Below are 22613 nucleotides of genomic sequence, written 5' to 3' on the forward strand. Positions count from 1 at the left end.
ATGAACTCTGCTAACCTATAGCATGTAGTGTATAGGCTAACTAGCACTCTTACCACCATACAAATTCTCACACTGCAAGTGTTATCAATTGTTCATGCACCTGTTTATCATACGACCTTTAGACTAATGAGTTTGTCGGTACGGTCCGTGAGGGAAAATGATGTTGTGGAACGGTTCGAAAAAGCGCGAAAAACTCCGCGATATTGTATGAAGATAGCGGAAAATGGTTCAGTAGAGCATAAGCGAACGCATTCTACTGCACCATGTTTATAGGTTGAAAACTAAAGAACCCTTATGGAGCTGGGTGCAAGACACCAGCATCTTTTGTCGTCGAGAATATCAATGCATCAACACCTTTATAATCATCTTGACACCGCTAGAAGGAAAGCGTGGAATTGTTTTTTTTGTGCATCGTGGCGTACCCTCACATCAGTTGGAAGTGTATGCGTGCATTTATTTCTTGCACCGCTTGGTGCCTTATTTATGAAGCGAAACGTGTGATAAATGGTGTTACAGTTTCGAAGAAGCGTGCGGCACATGATAAAGTATCGCTTTCCTTGGTGGGCAAATGTGTGAACCAGGAGTGGCTTTTATGGGATGCTGGAAATAAATACCAACGCATTTTGCGCGTACTTCCAAAGGGTGAAATGAAAAAAAGGATCTCATCTTTTTAAAGAGGATGGGCAAATGGAAAAATGGGACACAAATGTGCAAAGCCAGGTGATGAACAACACGGAGTGTCAGTGCATTCGTGGTAATAATTGTTACAGCGAAGCAACAACTTTAAGATAAAATATGTTTGAACAAGTATTATTAAGTCCATCGTGAGAAAGCACTGTGAAGTTTCACTGTACAGAATATGTGCTGAATTATCTGGTTGATTATCAGTGGAAGGTTTCCTCAAGTAAAATATTGGAATTTATTCACACTTTTTTCTTTATTTTAACCGTTTAGTTTATTTTTATGCTAATGTTTGCATATTTTGTTTCTAAGATTTTGACGCCAGCATCGATCAATATTATAGACAGTATTTAAACGGTACAATACGTTAACAGTTAAATATTACATTCGCCTGACTAATCCTAAGATGGCATGCATGAAGACGATGACTAGCGCAATACTGCAGGCGGCACGTTGCGCACTGGACGCTTTAGTATACTCCTGTCGGAAGTCGTCGTCACAGGCAACATTGAGCCGTTTGGCCGGACCCATGCATCCAGCGTAACTCATTACGTACGCGATATAGTTCTGCTCGAACGTACCGCGAACGAGATTAGCACCGGGACCGGCAGCAAACACGGCCACGTCTTCACCGCCGTGCGTTTCATCCGGCAATGGGAATGCTGAGAGATGCCGGTAGGTGACTTCGCTTCTGTTGAGCAGATTCAGCTTAACCCAGGTCGCCCAATCGGTAGACTCTTCGGTCAGTATACTGGCGTTAAACCGGTGCTGCAGGAAACCGGGTCCGTTTGCATAGGTAATCGTTTCATAAGGTGTTGCGTTGGGTCGATTACCGAAGCCTACGACAAAATGGAGGAGTTGAGTATAAAAGAGCTAAAAACTGAAGGTTAAAAGTGCTTACCCAGTATGTCGTTCCCCCGGTCTGGATAGCCGTTGAAGGTCATCGCGTGTGAATGGTCCGCTGTTACGATGATAAGCGTTTCGTCAAGATCGACCATATTGAGTGCTGTTTCGACGGCTTTGTCTAGCTCAACAACCTCGGCCAACGCAAGATGAGCATGGTTCTGATGATGTGCGTGATCGATGCGGCCTCCTTCAACCATGAGCGCAAACCCAGGTGAATCGGGTCGCTGCAGTACCTTGATCGCGGCCTCTGTCATCTCACTCAGTGACGGTTCTCCATCTGGAGATCGGTCTCGTACCGAATCGTAGCTAAGATGATCGTCATTGAACAGACCGAGCAGATGTTCTACCTTATCCAACTCAGCTGCTCTCAGATCGGAGGTTTTCCAGGCGTATGCAGCATTTGTACCATTCCAGCGTTGCTTCCACTCCTCAACCAGGTTACGTCCATCGGTGCGAATACACGTCTTCTCCATGGCACCTTGGAATTTATACTCCGGCTTCAGATGTGCTGGCATGGATGCTCCAAAATGGTTTCTACCTCCGCCAAGCACAACATTTAGATTCCTTCCCGGTGCATCCTCCATCATCTGACGAGCGATGTCCTTGATGCGATTCTTCAGATGTACAGGAATCTTTGCACCACACTCATAATTCCGGTTAATGGTGTGAGCGTAACAGGCGGCGGGCGTTGCGTGTGTGACACGTGTCGTTGTCACTATGCCCGTTCGCTTACCCTCTGCCTGTGCCCAGTCTATGAACGATGGCACCTTGGCTGCCTCCAAATTTGTCTCGGTAATCGTATAATCCACCCCAAGCACACCGTACTTCGTTTTGATGCCAGAGAACATGGCAGTAGCGGTACCGGCAGAGTCCGGTACCTGTCGGTCGGTGTTGTATGTTTTTGACATGCCCGTGTTCGGGAAGTTATCGAAGCTCAACTGTTCTTCCTCGCCCGATCGTCCAGCTCGTTGGCCCTTGAAGATGCGCCCCGTTGATAGTGAGGCAATTCCCATTCCGTCGCCCACGAAGATGATAATGTTTTTCGCCATCGAGGGTATCATACGACGGTTTTCGTCGTACGTTAAGACTTTCTTGAGGTAGGATTCAGCATTTCGTCGCCAGAAACGTGCATCTGGAAGAGACATATAAAGCAGGGGGAGAGAATGATTAATTTTGAGTAACAAGTGAGAGTAAAAACAACTAATTGAGATTAGTTTACTGCCAATGGGTATTGTGTATGTCTTGTGTTGGATTTCAAAATAGGGACCCTGAACAAAGATTAAAGCTGATTATTTACACAACTATACCAAAGATCATCTGTTTGCTTCCTTGTACTACATGTGTGATAACGATTGTGCAATTGAACTACATTAATTGTGCGATACTGGAACTAAATGTTGATGCTGCAATCAGCACCCGGCACCGGCACTATTGCCCCGTTACGATCTTGCTCAATTTGTTTCGCTTTTAAAAATAAAAACAAAACCGGTCTAGTATCCATAGCATCAAAGACGAGCCTCAGTTTTTCGATCTAAAAATAGGCCCAACATTGGTGTCCAGCACGTGCCGCAGCATGATGGATTTCGTTACTGGTGGTAAAACTAGTTTCAAGACTCCAGCTGCACCTATGTAAGTGTGGCGGAAATGGCGAACGTTATGCAATAAGCTAAGGAGTTCCCCGGTCAATGTAATGCCAATATACTGTGCACATGATTGCAAAAGGGGAATGTTTTCTCTGCTCGGTGAAATTAGTGTCCGAAGGTGATGTGAAAATGGAGATACGATTATGATCGGTTTGCGACCGGCTCGGATCGGTTCAATCAGGCGACAGTGGTCACGTTTTTCTATGGGTTGTACCAGCTGTTCAACGACCGAGTGACTGAAGCCCACAACACACTGTTGCTATCTGGGTTAGCGCGTGGACCTGCTGTGAGGTAGGCAATTAATTACCATTCATATGGCATTCGGCCGGCCCAAACCGGCTATTAGGTGGGACGAACTAAAGGCTGAATAGTGGTGATTCTTACTGCAATTTTTTTTTGTTAACAGTACATGGCGGTGGTTATTTGCGAAAATTGAAGAAATAGGAATTTACAACAAGTTATTTAGCTATGCCTTTGGCATTTTATCACAGTAGAAGAGAAAAACTAACCTGATAGTTAAAGCTATTATCTGTATATAGATTTACGTTTACGCTTGCAAAAGCACAATCCCCCAATTGCTCCCCAGACTACGCCAAATTGACGGCTAGTGTCACGGCCGCGAACAATTGTTTGATTGGAAACCTGAAAGCCGCAAAACATTGAATGTAAGCATGTGACCGTGACTGGTTTTTTCTTCTTACAGCACTCAGAAATGGGTTGTTTGTAGTTCAGATTAAAAAAAAAATTAATTGAATTACAGTTTATATAGCTAAAATACCGATAATGGAATTTTTACAAAGCCAGAATGTTTAATATTTGATTACGTAGTAATAAACAAAACACCATAATGGGGGTCAAATCATTGTTCTTGTAAGACAGTTTCTTTTTACGAAAACGACTTTAATAAAATTTAAATAGGCAAGCTCAATCACCAATTAATGTAAAAACTTAAAAAGATATTCATGAAATTGAATTGTTTTCAAAAATGCAGTTACTTGTTTTGATTTAAGAAGTTTCGTATTTTACGGAACACATAAAAAGATGTGAAATAAATTACGAAGCCAATTGTATAAACAATGTCATACGTGCTAGATATTACCAAACACATGTGTTTGATGCAGATTGAAACATTGCAACATGCCTTCATTATTATGACGCAGTGCAAAACCGTTGGCTTAATATGGCGTAGCGGCGACTACCGATAGCGTACTCGTAGCAATGACGATTTTCAAACGACAGGACTGGTCTAAAATCACACCCGGACTGACTATCATGTTGGTAAATAAAATCAAAGAAAGTCGAGTATAGCAGGCCTACATCTTTTGAAGTTGTTGTGTCCGACAATGAAGTAGAATAATGCGGTCGAAACTATATTCGTAACTTGTGCATCGATTAGTGATTCGATTTATGAACAAAACTTATACTACCACTGCACACATTTCACCTTCAAAGTGACCGAAACATTTTTGCGCACTCCTTGATACGTACCGTCGAGATTAGGTGATTTGTAGACGGAAGCACCCTGTGCACGATCAATATCACAGATTAGGACGAACAATAGGCCACTTAGCAGCAATAACACGCACCGACACATAGAAAGCACCATGATGATAGTTTGCGGAGGAAGCAAGTGTAAATGTGGAAGCAACGTGTAGAACGTGTTCGGCAAAGGTGTACAATGTTAAACTTCGATAGCTGTGGTGCACGACACTTTCACTAGGAACGATGCCAAGGCGCCAGCACAGCACTATTGTTTGAGCGGGAACTTTAATACAACCACTCAGCAGGCCATCGTCGACTATAAATGATCGGTTCCGATCGATACCTGCGGTATCAATTTAACCGGTTGGTCGTGTTTTGTTTGATCTTAATACATGTGACAAACGCACTGACTGTCACTCGGTGCTACTGCAGGTAAAGTTTGGTTGGCGTCTGCTCGATTTCGTGGCGCACACTTTCACTGTGTCCGATCGAGTAGCCGCAGCCCGAAACGATCGCCGAATGCTGTCTGCTGACCTTCTCGTAGGCCCGATCGTGCTTAAATACTGAAAACGTTGTACCGATGGTGTATGTGAACCAGCAGCAGCAGCCACGGTTCTGGCTGTGCCAAAGGGAGCAGCAAAGGGAACAGTGGGGTTGTACGATGATCGTGCACGGTTAGGTAAGTAGGGTTGCAGTGCGTACACGTAGGGAAGGGAGCGTACACATACAAATAGACGAGATAAGAAGGGGAGGGCAATAAGCAATAGTCTTGACAATCGAGACCGACCGACCGGATGGATGGCCGTGACGAAATTTTGCTCTCTTTTGGTGGTTTGGTCCGCTACTCACGTGCGGCACATGCTGTTTACAGCGCACCAACCTCGATTGTCCGAAAAGCTTTTGTGTAGGTGCGGTACAAAAGCTCCAATCAAACGGTCCCCGATCGATGCACGATGCGTTTGATTAGACTAGAAAGAGCGAAAACATGTGCAGCCACATGAGGAGATAAGTAAGGAGAGATGAAAATAAAATAGAGAGACAGGGAGAGAGATGCAACACAAATTTTATAGATGCGTACGATCGTGTACTAGTACAGTACAGTCGTATCGCACCGATACTAGCAAATAACGCAAATTTCGTTCACATCGACCTTCTCCCTATTCGCATATGGCTAGACAACCGCCAGTGTCACGCATGTTTATGGCGCTTATCAACTGAACAACCTGTGTGGTTGACAGTAGCAGATGCGACGATGATCGTACCAATCGTCTGGGGAATCGGGATCAGTAGAAATGAAGAGGGGACAGGTTTTTTTCGTTGCTCCCATACGTCTACGAACATTAACGATCGGCAATAAAACTGAGTAAACCTGCGAGCTCGTTCGTTGCAGTTGGTTGGTATCTAAACTTAAATACTTAGGGATATACCCTCTATAGTAACTGGCGCTTCATTTTTTTGGAAGCGGCACCGGTTTGAAGTGACAAGCATCGCGGTGCCTTTTGTTCAGGGCGCCACTATGGCTCGTGTACGGTGCGTGCCCTTCGCGTGACGTCATTGAGTGGCGGTAAACATGATCACGTGGTGGTGAACAGATTGAAACTGTCCGTTGATCGATGGCTAGTGACGAATTATTAACGTCGTTCGGTGACGAATGTGTAGTGTAAATGAACGTTGCCGATCTTTTACTCGTGACGGTAGAAAAGACCCTGATAATGACCGTGCTACTGGAACAAGTTTCAGTTCGGAACGGTTTTAATGCAAACGTGTTGGAAAGGTTGTTTCGCCATTGAAAATATTCCACCCTACGCCACACCCCTTCCCTGATTGCATTTTCCATTTCCCTTACCATTTTCCCTCGGCAAGGTCTGAGCTGTCTTGGGAAGGGTGGCTGTTAGGCCGAGTGGAGTTGGTGGCCGAGTAAAACGAAATAATAAACAATAGGGTTTGCAATGTTTGCTAGTTGCAGTGGCCCACGAGTGCACCGGTCGGAGAACGTGATTTGAATATTGAAAACAGGTGTATATGGTTTTCGGGGGATGTACCGGTCATTAACGACCGGTAGGGGGATATTTTGTGTGGGACAAGCACATTAGCAAAAGAATTTTATCGCCAACCGGTAGCAAGGTGGTGTCCAGTATATCGACAATGGTTGTCCAATGTTGGTTTTTCACGATCTACGATGCCAAGCTTTGGACTTTGTTAATACAATAAAGTTCATCTAATAAAATAATTCTATGAACATGCAAATAGAACTGCAAGGTACATATCAAAACCTTTTGGGGTTTAATCGTTAATTTAATGAAACATGAATAAACTTAACATACAATTAATTGTCCCTTGTTGTGGTCAACATAAAGTACCCTCTATCCCGTTCTGTATTCAAACTCGCACTAATTACCCGATACAAAGTATTACAAACTGTAGCACCTATATAATGCATCGTAAACGATGCAATAACCTTTGAAGTTGAACATCCCCTTAATGCCTGGTGTTTGTGACTACCTGGAAAAGGTAAATCGTACAATCAGCGTTAGTCCCATAATATGGGCCATGGAGTTCTTCAGAGTACATTTTCGATAAATCTACCCGAAGTGGCCACGTTACCGTTGCTAATTGCAGACAAATTGACCGAGTACAAGCAACGCACGGTACCGGCAGTTGAATCTTTGACAGCTCGTAAAAACCGCTAATTCTAAACCTCAAATTTGTCACACTATTAAAACCGCCGAGTATCGCACCGGAATGCCAGAACGTAATCGAAGCTTAAATGTTTATTCGAAAGCCATACAAGACCGCAGGAGAAAACCGGCAAGGACGATACCATAGTTTGAAATGAGCAGACAGCGTTTGGAATCGGTTGTGAAAATCCTTTCCTCTCTAAATGGTGCTAATACAGCATGAGACGGATTTGATGTTCTCCCAGTGCACTTCCACCGTCGGGCATAAGTGTATTTTGTTCGACGAGAAGCAGAACGAGCGCAGAATGGTGCAATATTTCCACGCTACGCATGGAGAAAGCTGTGCATTCGTCGACATTGACAGGTTTAAGCACTTGGATATGGTCACTGTTTGGCATTGGTATCAGCTTCATAGTGGACCACGCGAAGAAAACGCCACATCTCACTGACGCTTCACCGATAACGAGCCGGAGAGAGCTTAGTGGATGCGTCCGCGCTACGGATTCGCAGTGACGTTTGTTCAATTGGCTGTCAATTGCAGTAAGCATGCCGGAGCTTTCGTTTTGAAGCTGTCAGAATGTATGATGGTTCGGCCAACAAACAGCAATTGCTCTAGGCCGCGCGGTGGATGCAATCTGTAGTATTTGCGGGAACGTGATCAGCGCAGGTAATGCTTTTGCCGCTGAAGGAACATGTCACATTGTGAAGTGAGCGAGAATAAATGTGGAATGTCTAATTAATTGTGTACGTTGAAAAGTTTCTGGAGTAGTTTCATTGTGTTTTTAATCACAGAATGGAAAAATCTGCATTGAATATTTGTTAGTGTATACAATTAAACTTTTATAACATTATTATTATTCTTTCTTTTTATCGCTTCTTGTCACATGCGTTATGGTTTAAACTATCCTCTTCTGTCTTACCTTCGGCATTTTACTGTCTATTCTTACCACTTTGATTTATTTTTTTTTGTTTCTTTCCTCCGTCTTCGTTTTTCTTCGTCTGACTATTTTTTCTAAAGGCACTTCCTTTTCTGTTGTTGTTTTCTGTTTATTCCATACTTATGCCTTGGCCTGTGTACTGTTCATTATTAAGATTTGGTCTAATTTGTATGTGTCATTGTAGTTCTAGTTTCAGTATTGTTGTATAGTCGATGAGGCAAACAATATTTAAAAACAAAGAACAAAAAAACAAATAAACGAAATACAGTATAATAAGTACCCTACATCTTTAGCAAACGTGATTTTATCACCTTTATCAGTCTTCAATCATTTTATCTCAACACCAATTCGATTGTGATAACCCCACAACGAGTGAAGCGGTCCGGTGCCATGATGACCCCCCGTAGCAAGGACTGACTATCCGGCTACGTGGTAAAATAAGTTTTGTAAGCCAGAAATGGCAGCCATGACGTATTAGATCGTTATGCCAAGAAGAGAAAGAGCGTCCGACAGCTTGAAGCCAAATTCGGTTTGTGTAAGCAAACGGTAGAGCCATTCACCTTAAATTTGTGTTTTATTTCTAAGCAATCCATCAATATTTATTTTTGATTTACAACTAAATCATCACACGAGTTCTTCCTCAAAGAAGTCTCTAAAGAGGGACAGTGGTATAGTTCTTTATTTGGAGGGGTGTCAAATGGAAATGAAATGGAAATTTTTAAGAACATTTTAAAACGAAAAATTGTCAAACTTTTCAAACTTTTCATGCTACAGATGAAGCTCTCTCCTTACTTCATCACATCGTGGTCTATAGATACAACTCCAAAACAACAATTGCATGTCGAGTTGCTTGCCATTTTTATGTCATTATGACCTACTATTAACCGTTTGTTGACACGATCTGGCCATGCTCAGGAATGGCAGCAAACAGATAGAGCAGCCTGCTCTTTGGCGCGAAAATGCGAATCTGACTAGACTAGAGCATCGATCGAGGGGTGGAAGAACTTGGCGGAACGCTTACTACACGTGAGCCAAACGTGAGAGGAACGTTCCGAGGGAGCGAGTTTATTACAATTTAAGCTGTATCAAAGTCATCATATGAGGTGAGAAAATAAAATAGAATCGGTCTCGAGTCGGCGACAATTCACGTGCATCGCCGTATAGTTTGTAAAGCGTCCTTCAAGAGCAAGATGAAACTCATCTTGAAGACGTAAACGATGCAAACGATAACAGTAAAGGGATTGTTTGTGTGTGTATATGCCGCCGAGAAGCCTATCAGCAAAGTACCGAGCCAGAATCCATCTGTTTGTGCTTATCGTTTGATGAACGGTCGGCGTTTTGCTTTTTTCCAGCTATTGACGTGAGCTATTTCAGCATCACACGTTAGCGGATGTATTTATTACTTCATGTTAGCGGGCGGTCGCTAATTGTGTGTCACTTGCACGGTGTTCATTCCGCTGCCGACCACCGTCATGTTGACCATGATTATTCATAAATCAGTACAACGAACAGTTTAAGATCAAGATCATGGGAATGCGAGTCAACACACGGTTACGTTCTCGTGATGGGACAATGCAGTAAAAGTGATAAGTAATTGATGGTGAATGTGTAACAATTTCATTAATGTGTTTAGCACGTGGAAGGGAAGTCGTTTGTAGGCATTTACTAAGCACATTCGAAAGCAATAAGAGAGTACATCGACGGATTGTATTCATGCTAGTGAAAATATATGAAGTGCTCATGAAATTCAGTATATCAGTAATTTATGTTTTGTCTTTGCATGATTTCTCCTTAAATTTGATTTCTTCTTCAATCGCTAATTTCCAGGACAGGTAACGAGAACATCGTCGACTGAATCGCATCGCCGGAGTGGGATCAAATCTTAAATCGTCATCTCATCTCGTCAACGTCATCTTTTCTCGTTCCGCTGCCACCGAGATGGATTAAAAATTATTGCATCATTCATTGTTACTAAAAAACTAGAACATTAGCAATTTTAATAGTTTTCTAGCGTCATTACATTACGAATTAAAACAATACAGAATGCTTTAAAAATTAAATTGCTGAAAATTACAATGGTTATTTTTTTTTAAATTTTCATTGGAACGGCCAGGCCGAATCGAATGGTTAATTTTGAGAATCACAAAAACAAACTACAACTAATCGACTGAAGTTGATCCACGAAGTATCACTGACACTGACAGTATTACAATTACAATCGAGAGTCATCTAAAACAAATAGAAATTGGATTACTACAGCTGTTATTACAATACTAATTACTGAATTACGGAATTGGATTACTAGAGCTGGGTATTTTTGCGTATGAGATTTCATACTGTAGGATGTGATGGGTTAATCACGTGCAGAATGGTCCGGTAGTGATTCAAACAAAATTAATGGTTAAATAAGTAATATTAAAAAAAAAACAATATTATCTAAACAAAATGCTTCGTCGCATGAAAAAATTATTGGTAAGTAATTATGTTAGCAAATATTTCTAAATTTAATGCATATTTTCACACAATATTTGAAAAATTTCATCATCATCCTGAGTTTATTGAACTCCCGCAGGGAAATAGATTTAGGTGAGCTTTACGCTTGAATGGCCGTATATCTCATTAAAGCAAGCGCCAGCAAACGAGTCTCTCACCTCGACACAGCGGCTCGATAATTGATTTACTACCGTCCACAAAATGGCGCACGGGCGCATAGTAAATCGGGCGTCCCTATAACAACAATCCAAACGTGATGGCACAGAGCAACAGAGAGAGAGAGCCAACTTAAGAAGCTGGTGTTGCTATTACAGCATCCGTTCTGGAGCATCCCTCAGCCGATACAGCCGGTCGTCAGACCTTAGTGGTAAGATTTATGATCGCCCAGTGTTCGAGGATATGTTTCCGTTTTAATTAGAAACATCGTTCCCCTTACCTTACGGCCAAAAAGGGATGCAAGTGTTCGTGCTGATGAGCGGAATATGTTGCGATGCTAAAACCGCCAACGCACAAATTTTATGACGCAGTGTTTACTACCTCTCGGTGTGTCTGTTTATATGGCGGGATTTAGGAGCTCGTTCGTTAGCGCAGTTTATCGTTAACGGTGGTCGCACGGCATTATCCTCACCGGCACCATCCGCATATAATCGTGCAACCGTGTCGCGGTGGTTGAAGCTGTTGATTTAATTAAATTCCTTAATCATATCGATGAACAATTTAATAAACGCCACCGAAGCTACGCGGTCAAATTTCGACGCAGACAGAACCGGGATCGGTTGATTCGAGGTTTCCGTGAAATGATTTGGTATAATTCCTATACAATATTTTCATCGTTTGAAAGCCTAATGGTCGCATTGAATCATTGCGTTGCTCCTTTTCATCCGTTTTGTGGAAGGTTTCACATTCTTTTCGCTTCAGAAGTTGTCCCCGGTCTGGAACGAGGAATGTCCTTTTTCATCTTTTTTTTATGTCACTCTTCCGATCATTCGTTGCTTATCCGAATTATTCTCTCAACCACAAATCTCTTTCACCCGGAACCGAAGGGTCTTATGGGATCTCACTGTGGGCAGAGAGATTCCTTCTATGCCTCATTAAACACTTTAATGCCTGCCCGAGATCTCCCACGGGGTCGGTGTAATTGAATTTTCACTGTACGCTACCGCACGCGTAGGCCGTAGCAATACAATCGAACGTCTCGGGAGTGATTAATCAGGGTCGAGTTTGTTTGTGGTCATCCTGCAGTTCGATGAAAGCCCAAGATTTGGAATGGAGAAAAGGGAATCGGATGTGTTTGAGGTGTTTACAATGAGATGGGGAATTTCAATAAACTAATGGTTAGTATGCAACACTGAGTGAAGCTTCCACACCAGTTGTTTCATGTACCCTTTTAAGATTTAGAATATTAAGAAAGAACATAAAAAAAAACATATCTGTTTCATATGTTCATGGGCCAACAACTAATCAGTTTATAAGAAAATATAGCGTGAACCTATTGCGATGCTTTATTGCAGTGTTGTTATGGAAAAGTTCTATGTTTTGTTGAGGGAACAGTTCTTTTCTGGAATAGACGGAACGAACATTGCCAATTTGTTGAACCTACTGAAAATTTTAAGATTCCTATATTATATGATTTTACATAATCATTATTTAATATATTAGAATATATTGTGAATTCTAATTATTGTATTATTCTTCACAAGTTCTATCAACGATAATTTTTTTCAAAGCCCTTAACAGTTTTTTTCAGAAGTCTTAAAAGCTTAATCGGTGTGATGCAAATAACCAAACTCACAACATTTGTGTACGAGTAGTAAGATCACCGGGAATGCCGGTGGTGTGTTTAGTACTGGTGACGGTCTTCATATGAAAGGACCTTTCCAAAATCTTATCCGGATCAATCCGCCGCACGTAGGACTTACTAAATAAATGTCAAAGAAAAGCAGAAATGGCAAGCCTACACCTCTTGAGGTTGTTGTGCTGGTAAAAAAAAGAATATTAAAATTTCCATGTAATAAAAATCGTATATTACATTATTTACTTGCCCCCTGGTTATGAGCGTTGACGTTAGACAGCAACTACAATGAAGCAAACTGATTTAGGGAATTGGTGTTAATTGAGGTGGAAAATAAAAATCAATTCCGAAACGACAACATGTTTGATAAGGCCACCGCATTTCGCACCAATTTTTCGAAGCAATTCCTTTGTTATTGAAAATCCTTGTGTTTTTTTTCGTACGACATTAAAGACTTGTCGTCCGCCGGGTTAGAAGGCCTTGGGAAATCCCTATACCACATCGTCTGCGCCTGCGAAGCATAAGTTGGCCTGCGAAGCATAAATGGGGCCAACCTTAAGGTTTAGGGCTTTTGTGGCGTATTGTTTTTGAAGCGGCTACGGGTGTCTGGTTTGTTTATTGCTTTCCACGCAGTGAATCAGCGAAACGGCCGAACAGAACATAAATCTTTGACAGAATCATAAATAACCGATCGGTACGTTTTCCTTATTCTTAGCATCTGAGAAGAAGAGAAGTTTTTCCCTAGGAGGATTTGATGGTGGACTAGCTGTCTAGAAAGATTGTGTCTTTAGTATACTAAAAGTCGACGAAAACTATGTATTTAATAAAACAAATTGTTTTACAGCATATATCGTACTACTGAAAAGAAATACAGTGACCATGAACTGAATATCTATAATTGTGTTTTCCACATTATTTATTATAGTCTAAATTCAACTGGTAATATTCTGCAATTTATCTTTTGACAATAATAGGTTTGTAAATCATAGTCACAACTTGTTTTATTTTAATAACTCATTTGCTATCCTTCTACTTCCACACACTGTATGGACGAAGGGATTGTACTTTTATTAAGTTATGCTCGGCTAACATGGGCACAGTAGTAATGTTAAGAAACGACAGCTTGTTTTCCAGACATTAAACAAGAAACGCACTGTGCGTAGATTTATGGATACCAGAAATGTGTTTGAATTCTATTCTAGCCACCCAACGACCGGCCAATCTCGTTTCGCTTTTGTGGCTGCTGGTAAGAATTCCACGCTGTGATGAATGATTTTTCGGAGTTCTGTCTCGCTTTCAGTGAGTTTCAGTGTGTCGTTTCGGGGGAAAAGTATTGCAGTAATGTATGCTTGAAGCAAAAGTGTAGAAACTAATCATACCGGAAGTTTTGTTTCGGGGAATTTTTATTGTTGCGTTTCAGTTCGCACTCAGACCCTTCCCAAGTCTATGAACTTTACTGCTAATTGGTTTTGTATGGTCTCCGCAACGAGGTCCTCGGTAAGGCCACTGCCCTTCGGGGTGGTTTGGCTTGGCCCAAGTCTTAATAAAAATGTGCAATCGATCGGAAAATTTGTTTTGTATCGGCCATAAAAATGGCCATACGTTTGTTATAGTTTATTGCGCCATCTGCTAAACAATCGATGGTGGAGAACGCCTTCTCGATGTTTGTGAGCAAAGACAGAGGGATGAATTATTTTGCCTCATCCATGGGAACAGCAGTAGACGAAAAGTGAATCTGATAAAGCGCACCAGTTAGTGGGAAAGCCAAACTGCGTCAAATGGGAAAAATATGTTCTATTGTTTAAGTTTTTTTCTCTTTGTGGTTGGAAGAGTGCACTATACGTTTGTGGTTTGCATTTTTGTGTCATATTAAAAATCATTTTGCGCTGCTTAGTTTTACTGTTTAATTTACAATTTATTGATTTTTCTTTGAAAAAAAATATTTTTGATTATTTTCTGGATGCTTCAATAACATATGTATATTAGATGAAAAAATGATGTACATAAAGATTAGTAACAAAACACAAACAGTGGAAAATGTTTCATAATGTTAATTTTCAATTTATTGCCCCAGAATCCATGAAGTTTTACCGAACGGACATATTGAGTAAGACATTTCAATCAATTTGAACTACCAAGGTGCTGCACTTGCTCTACTCATCCATTTCACCATGGTATAGGACACATTGCAACCAAAGGATTATCGTACCACAAGCACAAAAGCTTCATTGTACGTCGTTTCTTTGGAGCTAATGCGGCAGAGCGCTTAGCTGAATGTTTTAGGACGGTACTAATCCTTAAATGAAGATGGTAAAATTTACGTAGTGTGACCCTTTTGTGTGGCACTTTCAGTAGGGTGACGGTGCTGTCCAGCATTCATTGTGCCGGGGCACATCTTTTTTTTTCCATTTCGTTTCTGGCGTTTCTAGCCCAGCATTTACCACTGAGGCTGTGAGTGAGTGTGTTAATATATTGCACTGTAGGATTATGATGTTCGGAAGCAAACATGCCCGGTGGTCAGCTCGATATGTTTATGTCGATAAGTACTCCCCTTTGTTTTCGAAGCCTTTCTGCGTGTGTATGAGTGTGCGGGTGCATTTTAACAGTTTCTCAGTACGTGCCAATGAATTCATTAGGGTGTCTTATCATGAAGACGTTTGCTTAGCGTCCAAACCAGTACTGGAGGCCCATTGTTGCGATACCATCGGTATGTGTAAGCATTGTTGATGGCCCTAAGTGGAGGGTAAATGTGAAGGATTCTCTTATGAAAGCGTCTGGCTTAAAGAAAAGCCCACGCAACAAGCTTTTTCGTTCGATGGGAAACAAATGGACAGCCGGATATGGAATAAACTCTAGTAGTACTCATTTCGTGGAAAGAGGATAAGAATTGTCATTTTTCCTGCATTTCATGAAACAGATAAGGACTCAAACACAACCCGATGTACCAGTCTGTTGCATCTGGCATTCGATTTCGATATGATAATGCATGAGCTCGTAGAGCGATTATTGAGCGACCAACTCTTTTTGTGGCTGGACTGAAAGAATCCTATTTGATTGTCCATCAAACTCATTCTCGTATGTAATCTGAAATTCCAAATGAGATGATGACTAAAGCTTTCTTTTGTTCTGATATTGCCACTCGAATGAATAATAGAATGGTGTTATTTGGAAAAAAGGATCGAGAATTGCAGCGTGTGGTGAACAGCAAGAAAATAAGGTAAAGGTATTGAATTGAACTTTGAATATTTTTTATTAACTATTGTGTGATGTAGACAAGCGAGCCCATTTTAAACCTATCGAATTATTATTTATTCATTGTTTTGATGCTGTGTAAGTGCATATTATTAAACTGTTCGCTGCCCCAACCGGGTGTCAAAGTAATTGTTTCTCGGATGCTTGTTTAGCATTTATCATGATGACACACAACAATGGCTGTATTATATTTTGTCAATTTTGTTAATGTAGGGATAACATTAAATTTCACTTATTAATAGCTTCTTTTTTTATACAAGAAGAACGACCAGGCCGTCTTGCTTAGAACAAAAGGTAACTTAATCTAGTATACAATTTACATTCGTTTGAAGATATTTCTTACTTATTAACAATAATTAATTAACAATAATAATTAATTAACAATTATTATTAACAATATAGTTAAAACTTTCATACCTTGCGAACTTTTTCATACAAGCAAGATGAGATCTAAATGAGTCTAGGTACTTAGTATCTTAGTAAAATGTGTTTGAGCATGCAATGCATGAAGCACAAATTAAGTTAAAAATACTTAATATTTAATAAATCATAAAAATCTTAAGTAAAACCTAAAGTTTAGTAAAGAGACTGTATGTTGTGAATAGTTGGTGTATTTGTTATGTGTATGTTCATTGTTTTATTATTAAACTGTTAAGACTCTTTTTATGTTTGGTCTAACGTCTTACTCGTCTAACGTCTTATGTCTGACTTAGTAGACTCATTTCATCGCGCAGCCTTATAGTAGGCCCTTTCTTCTGGGTAACAGTCCGGATGGGATTTTGTTTTAGGCACGTGTCGTGTGAAAAAAGCGCCCTTACAAAATACACCACCCGGCTCGCATCGATTGTTGAGCTATGTTTTGTTAGGATTATATAATCTATTTATGTTTATGTTTTGCGCAAAGATTTACAAAATAATGTCTTGTGCTCTAATGTGTTATCGTATTGGTGCGGAAAAAATTGTATTTTGTTACATCTGAAAGTGACAAATTATGATCAGTATAATGGAAGCTAAACTCAAAGAACGAAACGTTCAAAACGCTACAGAACTGAAGAAACGATTAAAAGATAAAGAATGGCATACACATAGCGTATGATGAATTGTGGACACGATCGCTAAGTACACTCGTAACCATAGCAAGTGGTTTGTTGGCTCTGTTTCCTCGTCGTCGAACTAATTCATCTCGGAAGCAGCCCACTTAAAGACGTCCGGAAGTTCTTACGGAAGAGAAAGCGCAGGATGATAATAATCTTCAATACTGCTACAGTGACGACTGCTCGACTGAGACGCTTCCGTTTGCGTTTCCCATTAAGTCCAGCCGGTAGGGGGAGATAATTTTTCAGCCCGAACTTATTCCGGTACAAATCACCATCTTTCACCGTCTGGCTTTAAGACCTTTGTCGCGGTGGCAAAGCTTCGATTCTGAATGTTCTTATGGCGTTGGCTTGTGGATGCGGTGGGCAATGAGAAAAAATATCACCGGTGAAGAGAGTTTGGGATTGTGCTGGGGAGATGGTATGGGGAGTATATTTCAAGCGCCAAGCAGACGTTCTGAAGCGCCGGCTCAAATGTCCTTCCAACGTTCTCCAGCAGGTTTTAATTTATAACCACACACACCCAGATACATTGTGCTGGAGCGTGGGGAAACTCCGTTTCATTTGTCGCTTTCCTTTGGGGGGAAACACACGCGACAACACAAATCCGTAGCTTTATACGTAACGACAGTGAGTAAAAATTATGAGATAATTTATTTTACCGGATAAGGTGGTAAATTTTGTCGCACGGTACCCTAACGGGCAAAAGTTTTTCGCCCGGATCCGCTGAAGGCCATCAGCCAGAAGGATGTAGGATAGAAGAAAAAGTTCTACTCATTGCACGAGATGGTGGAAAGTGAGAAAAATTACCATTGGCACCATGTGCAGCCTCTTGGAGCACTTTGGTCCAGCCTTTTGGGTCAGGAGATTGTAAGAATTCGAGGTGGATGGGAAAATTGTCATTTTTGCGCCTTTGGTTAGTGTGAGCAAGCGTTTGGGGTAGGTGTTGGAGTGTTAGCATAAATTAAGGCGCCAACAACTGCTGCGTCGGTTATCTGTTAGTGGTGAGTTTTCTCATTCGCGCTCGCTTAATGGTGGTGAGTAAGTTGTTAGATGTTTGCCAGCAAGTTTTTTTTCGCTTTCGGACGTTTTTTTTGCGTTACAATTTCGTGGTGCCGGTGTTTCTATCTGTTTAGCAATAGTTAATAAAAAAGTGATGTTTTTTTTATAAAGAAATTTCCTCTTGACAGGAGTGTGAATTTTAAGGGGCTTTTTTAATACAAAGAATTTTTATATTAAGCACTGAAATCGACCTAAACGGGGGATTTAAAAATTAATCTCGATGTTCACACCTATCACTTAGACGCAGTTTGTAATTGCTTAGCGATACATAAAAACGCTCTGAATGTCACAAAGCGTCAGCGCGGTCACATACACAAAAAAGATCAAATCTGTTACGCATGATTTATGGTCCAGCATACAAATCACGGAACCAAACATCAAACACACGAGATGGTGGACCATATTTTAGGTTCTATTTTTCTGAGCAACTTTAAAATTGAGGAGCGCCAACATCCGTCACAATGGCAACCTTGCACTGGTTAAACGTTTCTTTCCTTCCCGGTGGTTGTAAAATAGCTTGAGCGAATATATGTGTGAGTGTGTGTGTCTATAGAATCGAACCTCATTTGCGGTGATTAATCACAGGCGAGGGTTTCTTTACGTATGTCGTTAGCCGGCCGTTCAAGTGCACGCTGTGAATTGGGTGATGAGTGTTTTCAATGATTAAATTTGTGCACAGATTTAATTTAATTTCATGTGAAGTAAAGCGTTGTTTCAGTGCAGCATAATGAAGTGGTAGCGTTGAGATGCTGCAATAATACAATAAGATTGATTTTGCTGCCATTTGTTATAACGTCTGGAAAACTCATCAGCAAAACTAGCAAACTACCTTCATCATTGCACGATTTCCTTATAGGTGAAGTGCCTTATGCAAAGGTGATAAACAACGGCACTTTATCGTTAAAACCATTTTGAGCTGTACGCATTTCTTTATTTCTTTTGAAACTTATCGCTTTCCTTGCTAGTAGCAACGTCAATTACATTATTTGAACGATCGTTTAGCAACGGTGGCTCATGAAATGGATGATTTACAATGCTCCCAAAAGCGGAGCGTGAAAGAGAAATGTCACAACTCAAGTTCACTGTCACTCATGTAATGCACATCGATCCGTACGTTGATCGTGAGCTGATCTGCAAATGTGATCCCAAAAATGGGCACATTGAGAGTAGCTAAGTTCAAGCAGCGCAACACGTTGGCCAATGATGAATAGCCGCGGTGGCCGTGTACTGTTTTACAGATACAATTAGGACTGCGCGTATCGCACGAGATGCAGTTCAGTTCCATCCACCGATAATTGAAGGGAATGCCCCTTTGGTACTGTATTAATCACTGTTCCGCCCGCTCGGTTGTAGTTTGGACCGACGAATATCATCGCGACACATGGACGCAACGCGTGTGGTGTAATGATAGATAGAAGAGGTAGGGTTTCCTTTGTGCCCGTTAAAACGTGATGCGGGAGAAAAATCATTTTTCAAAAAGGTTTGATTAAAAGCCATCGTACGCTTGAAATCGATGGCGTGTGAGCGGATGTGTGTTAGAGTTCAGTCTATGCTACACTGCCGTTCCCTTGATTTTCCACATCCACAGTGTTTTTTAGAGACACTTTATAAATGTCATCAGGCGTGTTGTGAGCATGCTTTCGTTGGGACTAATACCGTGGCCCAAGGTCAAAACAGGTGTGCACGATTTTTCCCGTCGAACGTTGGTTCGTTTCTGGGAACAAAAGGGCTTCCCCATCGGCGATCACAAATAACCCACCACCGTGATTTAGCTACCGTAGATCGTAAAGACGCTTCGTGCAATGGGGTTCGTCGCTTGCGCACCAACGGTGGCGTTGTAGTTCTTCGTTTTGTTGAAAGGTTTTATTTGATAGCCTGGGGGTAAAAATGCAAAAAGAGCTTCCAGTCGGTCATCTTTACTTACCTGGTATGGTAGGAGTTACCGGTCGGTATTTGCATTACAAAAGTATGTTGTTGTTGGGTAATTGCTCTGGAGAAGCATGCATAAATAAATACTAGCCCTTAAATGATGTCTGAAATTAAAGAATAGCTAAAAACGTGATAGACCGTTTAATGACATTGTTATTAAACGACTATTTGTTAATTGTTTCTACATTTATGAAATATGAAATGAAAGCACTTATTACATCGGATAATTGAATGTTTGCTTACGATGGTTAATTTGTACAGAGAGTTTCAAGATACTTGTCTAATGCATGTGCAGAAGATACTTCAGTTATTGTAGTAATTTTTACGCAACCCTATGTAAAAACTATTCCTTTTCGTGCAAGAGTCTAATCTTTATGATTAGACATTTCCATGTAAGTATGGACTGTGTAATACGTTGGCATTATCCAGTCTACCTTAGTGTCTTTTGAAGAAAGTGAAATAAATGTAAAAGGTAAAATACACAAACAATGGTATCATGCATCATTAAACAGTGTTAAAAGCTGCGAGATTCACGTCATCCAATTAGTGTAAAATTAGGTAAATGTTAAAGCCAATCTGACACTCTAACTAAGCTTCCTGCTTTAAAGCCAAACACACACTGTACGGGCCGTTTAAGATCGATTAGTCTATGCTCCGTCTATGCTGTGGGTAAGGGTAAATGCAATTTAAGTGCATTATCCGTGTGTCAAAAATCTCTCAAACAAATCCCCTTCCAACCGATCGGGTGCAAGAAGCGAATGTTCGGTATGTCCAGCCAAAGCGACCAACGTGTTGTAGGTGTCCCATAATTTGTGCCATAAACTTGCCTTCCCTGCCGTCTGATAGGGAAAAGGAAGGGCACCGCAATTCGGAACGATGCAAATTATGGGCTGGAAAAGAGTTATGAGGGTTGCTTCCACCCTACCGTGGACAGTGGACAGTGGTGAACGAACTATCGATGGGAACTGGTTCGAATTCCATCGGCGGACAATATTGTGCAAGCCTAGTGGCAGTCTGGTTAAGATTATGTGCCGATATTTGGTGTACTGGTGTCTTTTTTAATGGTGAATAATATAAGCCTTTTTGTGGAACGAAAAGTTTCCAAAGCAATCAAACAGTCAATAACTCAGTTTAGAATTGGATAAATAAATAATATCCACGTGTGTAGAAGGTACGTTAGCTATGCATCGGTTTGCACCAAACATTGAAAAGCTTGAAGGAGATATGGACCAGTGTGTTATATCGACACTGTCGAAGACACTCAATCGGATTGGAGGTAAGAAAACGAAACCCATTGAAAAGAATGTCACCCGACTATTACTCATAATGCAATAGGAAAGCATTTGTCCTTTGATCTCAATAGTTCTTTTTTAAGGTAGGATGAAAGAGACTGATGTCGGGAAACACAAAGCTTTGGAGGTTTAACGAATGGAAAAGAGAACGTAAATCAATTCTTAGTTGAGGAGTGTAATAAATTAGCGGTTTAGTCGTAGGTGGAAAGCTAAACCTTAAGTGGTTGTTGACGAATAGCTTAAATTTGTTTGCTTGGTTTTGTTGGCATATTTTGAGCTATCTTTATTAGACGCTAAAATCTTTAAGAACGATGTTTTTTTTATACTATCCTCATTGTTCTCAGTGCAAAATTCACCTTTATAAATATTTACAATAGGGCTATGAAGCTGTATTGTAAATTGTTAGCAATACATCCAAGATTAAAACGTTTAAAACAGTAAAAATATGTGATATTTTTATAGTATTTTATAGAAAAACATAATGAATCAATTTTTTTTTTGCAAGTAGAAAACATTTCTTTTTTATTATAATTTAGTGAGAAAATGCCTATCTTTGATGTTGAATCATTTCAATCCGAATAACAACGTTCAATCATTGATGCTCTGTTTGATAGGTTCTTTATAAATTGTTTAATTGCAAAGGAGCACATCGCCACGAAGTTAAAATCGTCTCTGCAATTTTACCATTTGGACAATAATAACTATTACCATACCGATGCATAGCAATCTGCTAACATTGTAATGAATAAGCTGAAAGCAAAAAGGAAGCGGTTGGATAAATTTCGGAAACCACAGAATCGATTAAAATAACGACCCATTCGGTACACGCGTTTGCCACCGTTTATGACCGTTCTAGTCTGTGCAACGCAAACGCCTCCATTTAACGAAGCACTTTAACGCAAATCCGCTCTCGCTCACGGTAGACAGCGTTATCGTGCATGGTCTGCACACACTACCCCGTTTAAAAAGGTGCCAATTCTAACCGGTGCACCATCGTTATTGCATTTTATTTTAGTTATATGTATTTTTTTCGTTCGCAAATATCGCACGGTTGCAAGATACCGAATGCATGATCACCGGTAAAATGGCTGCGTGTTCCTAAATGGTCACCATTAGTCGGAAACGGAGGTACAATATTTGCCATCCACATGCCATGCTCCCAGCTTACCGCTGGGAACATATTTTAATGTCAGCAAGGAAACTGTTCTCGTACGTTGTGCGTGTTGCGTGTTACAAATATGCGAGTGGTTGGTGGTGTAGTTTTGCTTCTTGGTTTAATTTTCGTGCGAGTGCCACATGTTCGATGTTTCCCCGATAACACGTGCGTTTGGGCAAGTGAAGTAATGTCACAAATAATTAGCATAACGAGTG

The 22613-nt window shown here is 40.8% G+C and overlaps 1 protein-coding gene across 1 annotated transcript; it reads right to left on the reverse strand.

Moving 5' to 3' along the window:
• Positions 1–931: 931 nt before the first annotated feature.
• LOC128310894 (alkaline phosphatase 4-like) lies at positions 932–5238 on the reverse strand. The gene is made up of 3 exons (XM_053047642.1): positions 4719–5238; positions 1583–2719; positions 932–1520 (listed from the first exon to the last, which is right to left on the reverse strand). The coding sequence occupies exons 1-3, from the start codon at positions 4834–4836 to the stop codon at positions 1063–1065; spliced, it is 1713 nt and encodes a 570-aa protein (XP_052903602.1). The 5' UTR covers positions 4837–5238; the 3' UTR covers positions 932–1062.
• Positions 5239–22613: the final 17375 nt, after the last annotated feature.

The sequence above is a fragment of the Anopheles moucheti genome, chromosome 2 (assembly GCF_943734755.1).
Source record: "Anopheles moucheti chromosome 2, idAnoMoucSN_F20_07, whole genome shotgun sequence".
Classification (NCBI taxonomy): Eukaryota; Metazoa; Arthropoda; class Insecta; order Diptera; family Culicidae; genus Anopheles; species Anopheles moucheti.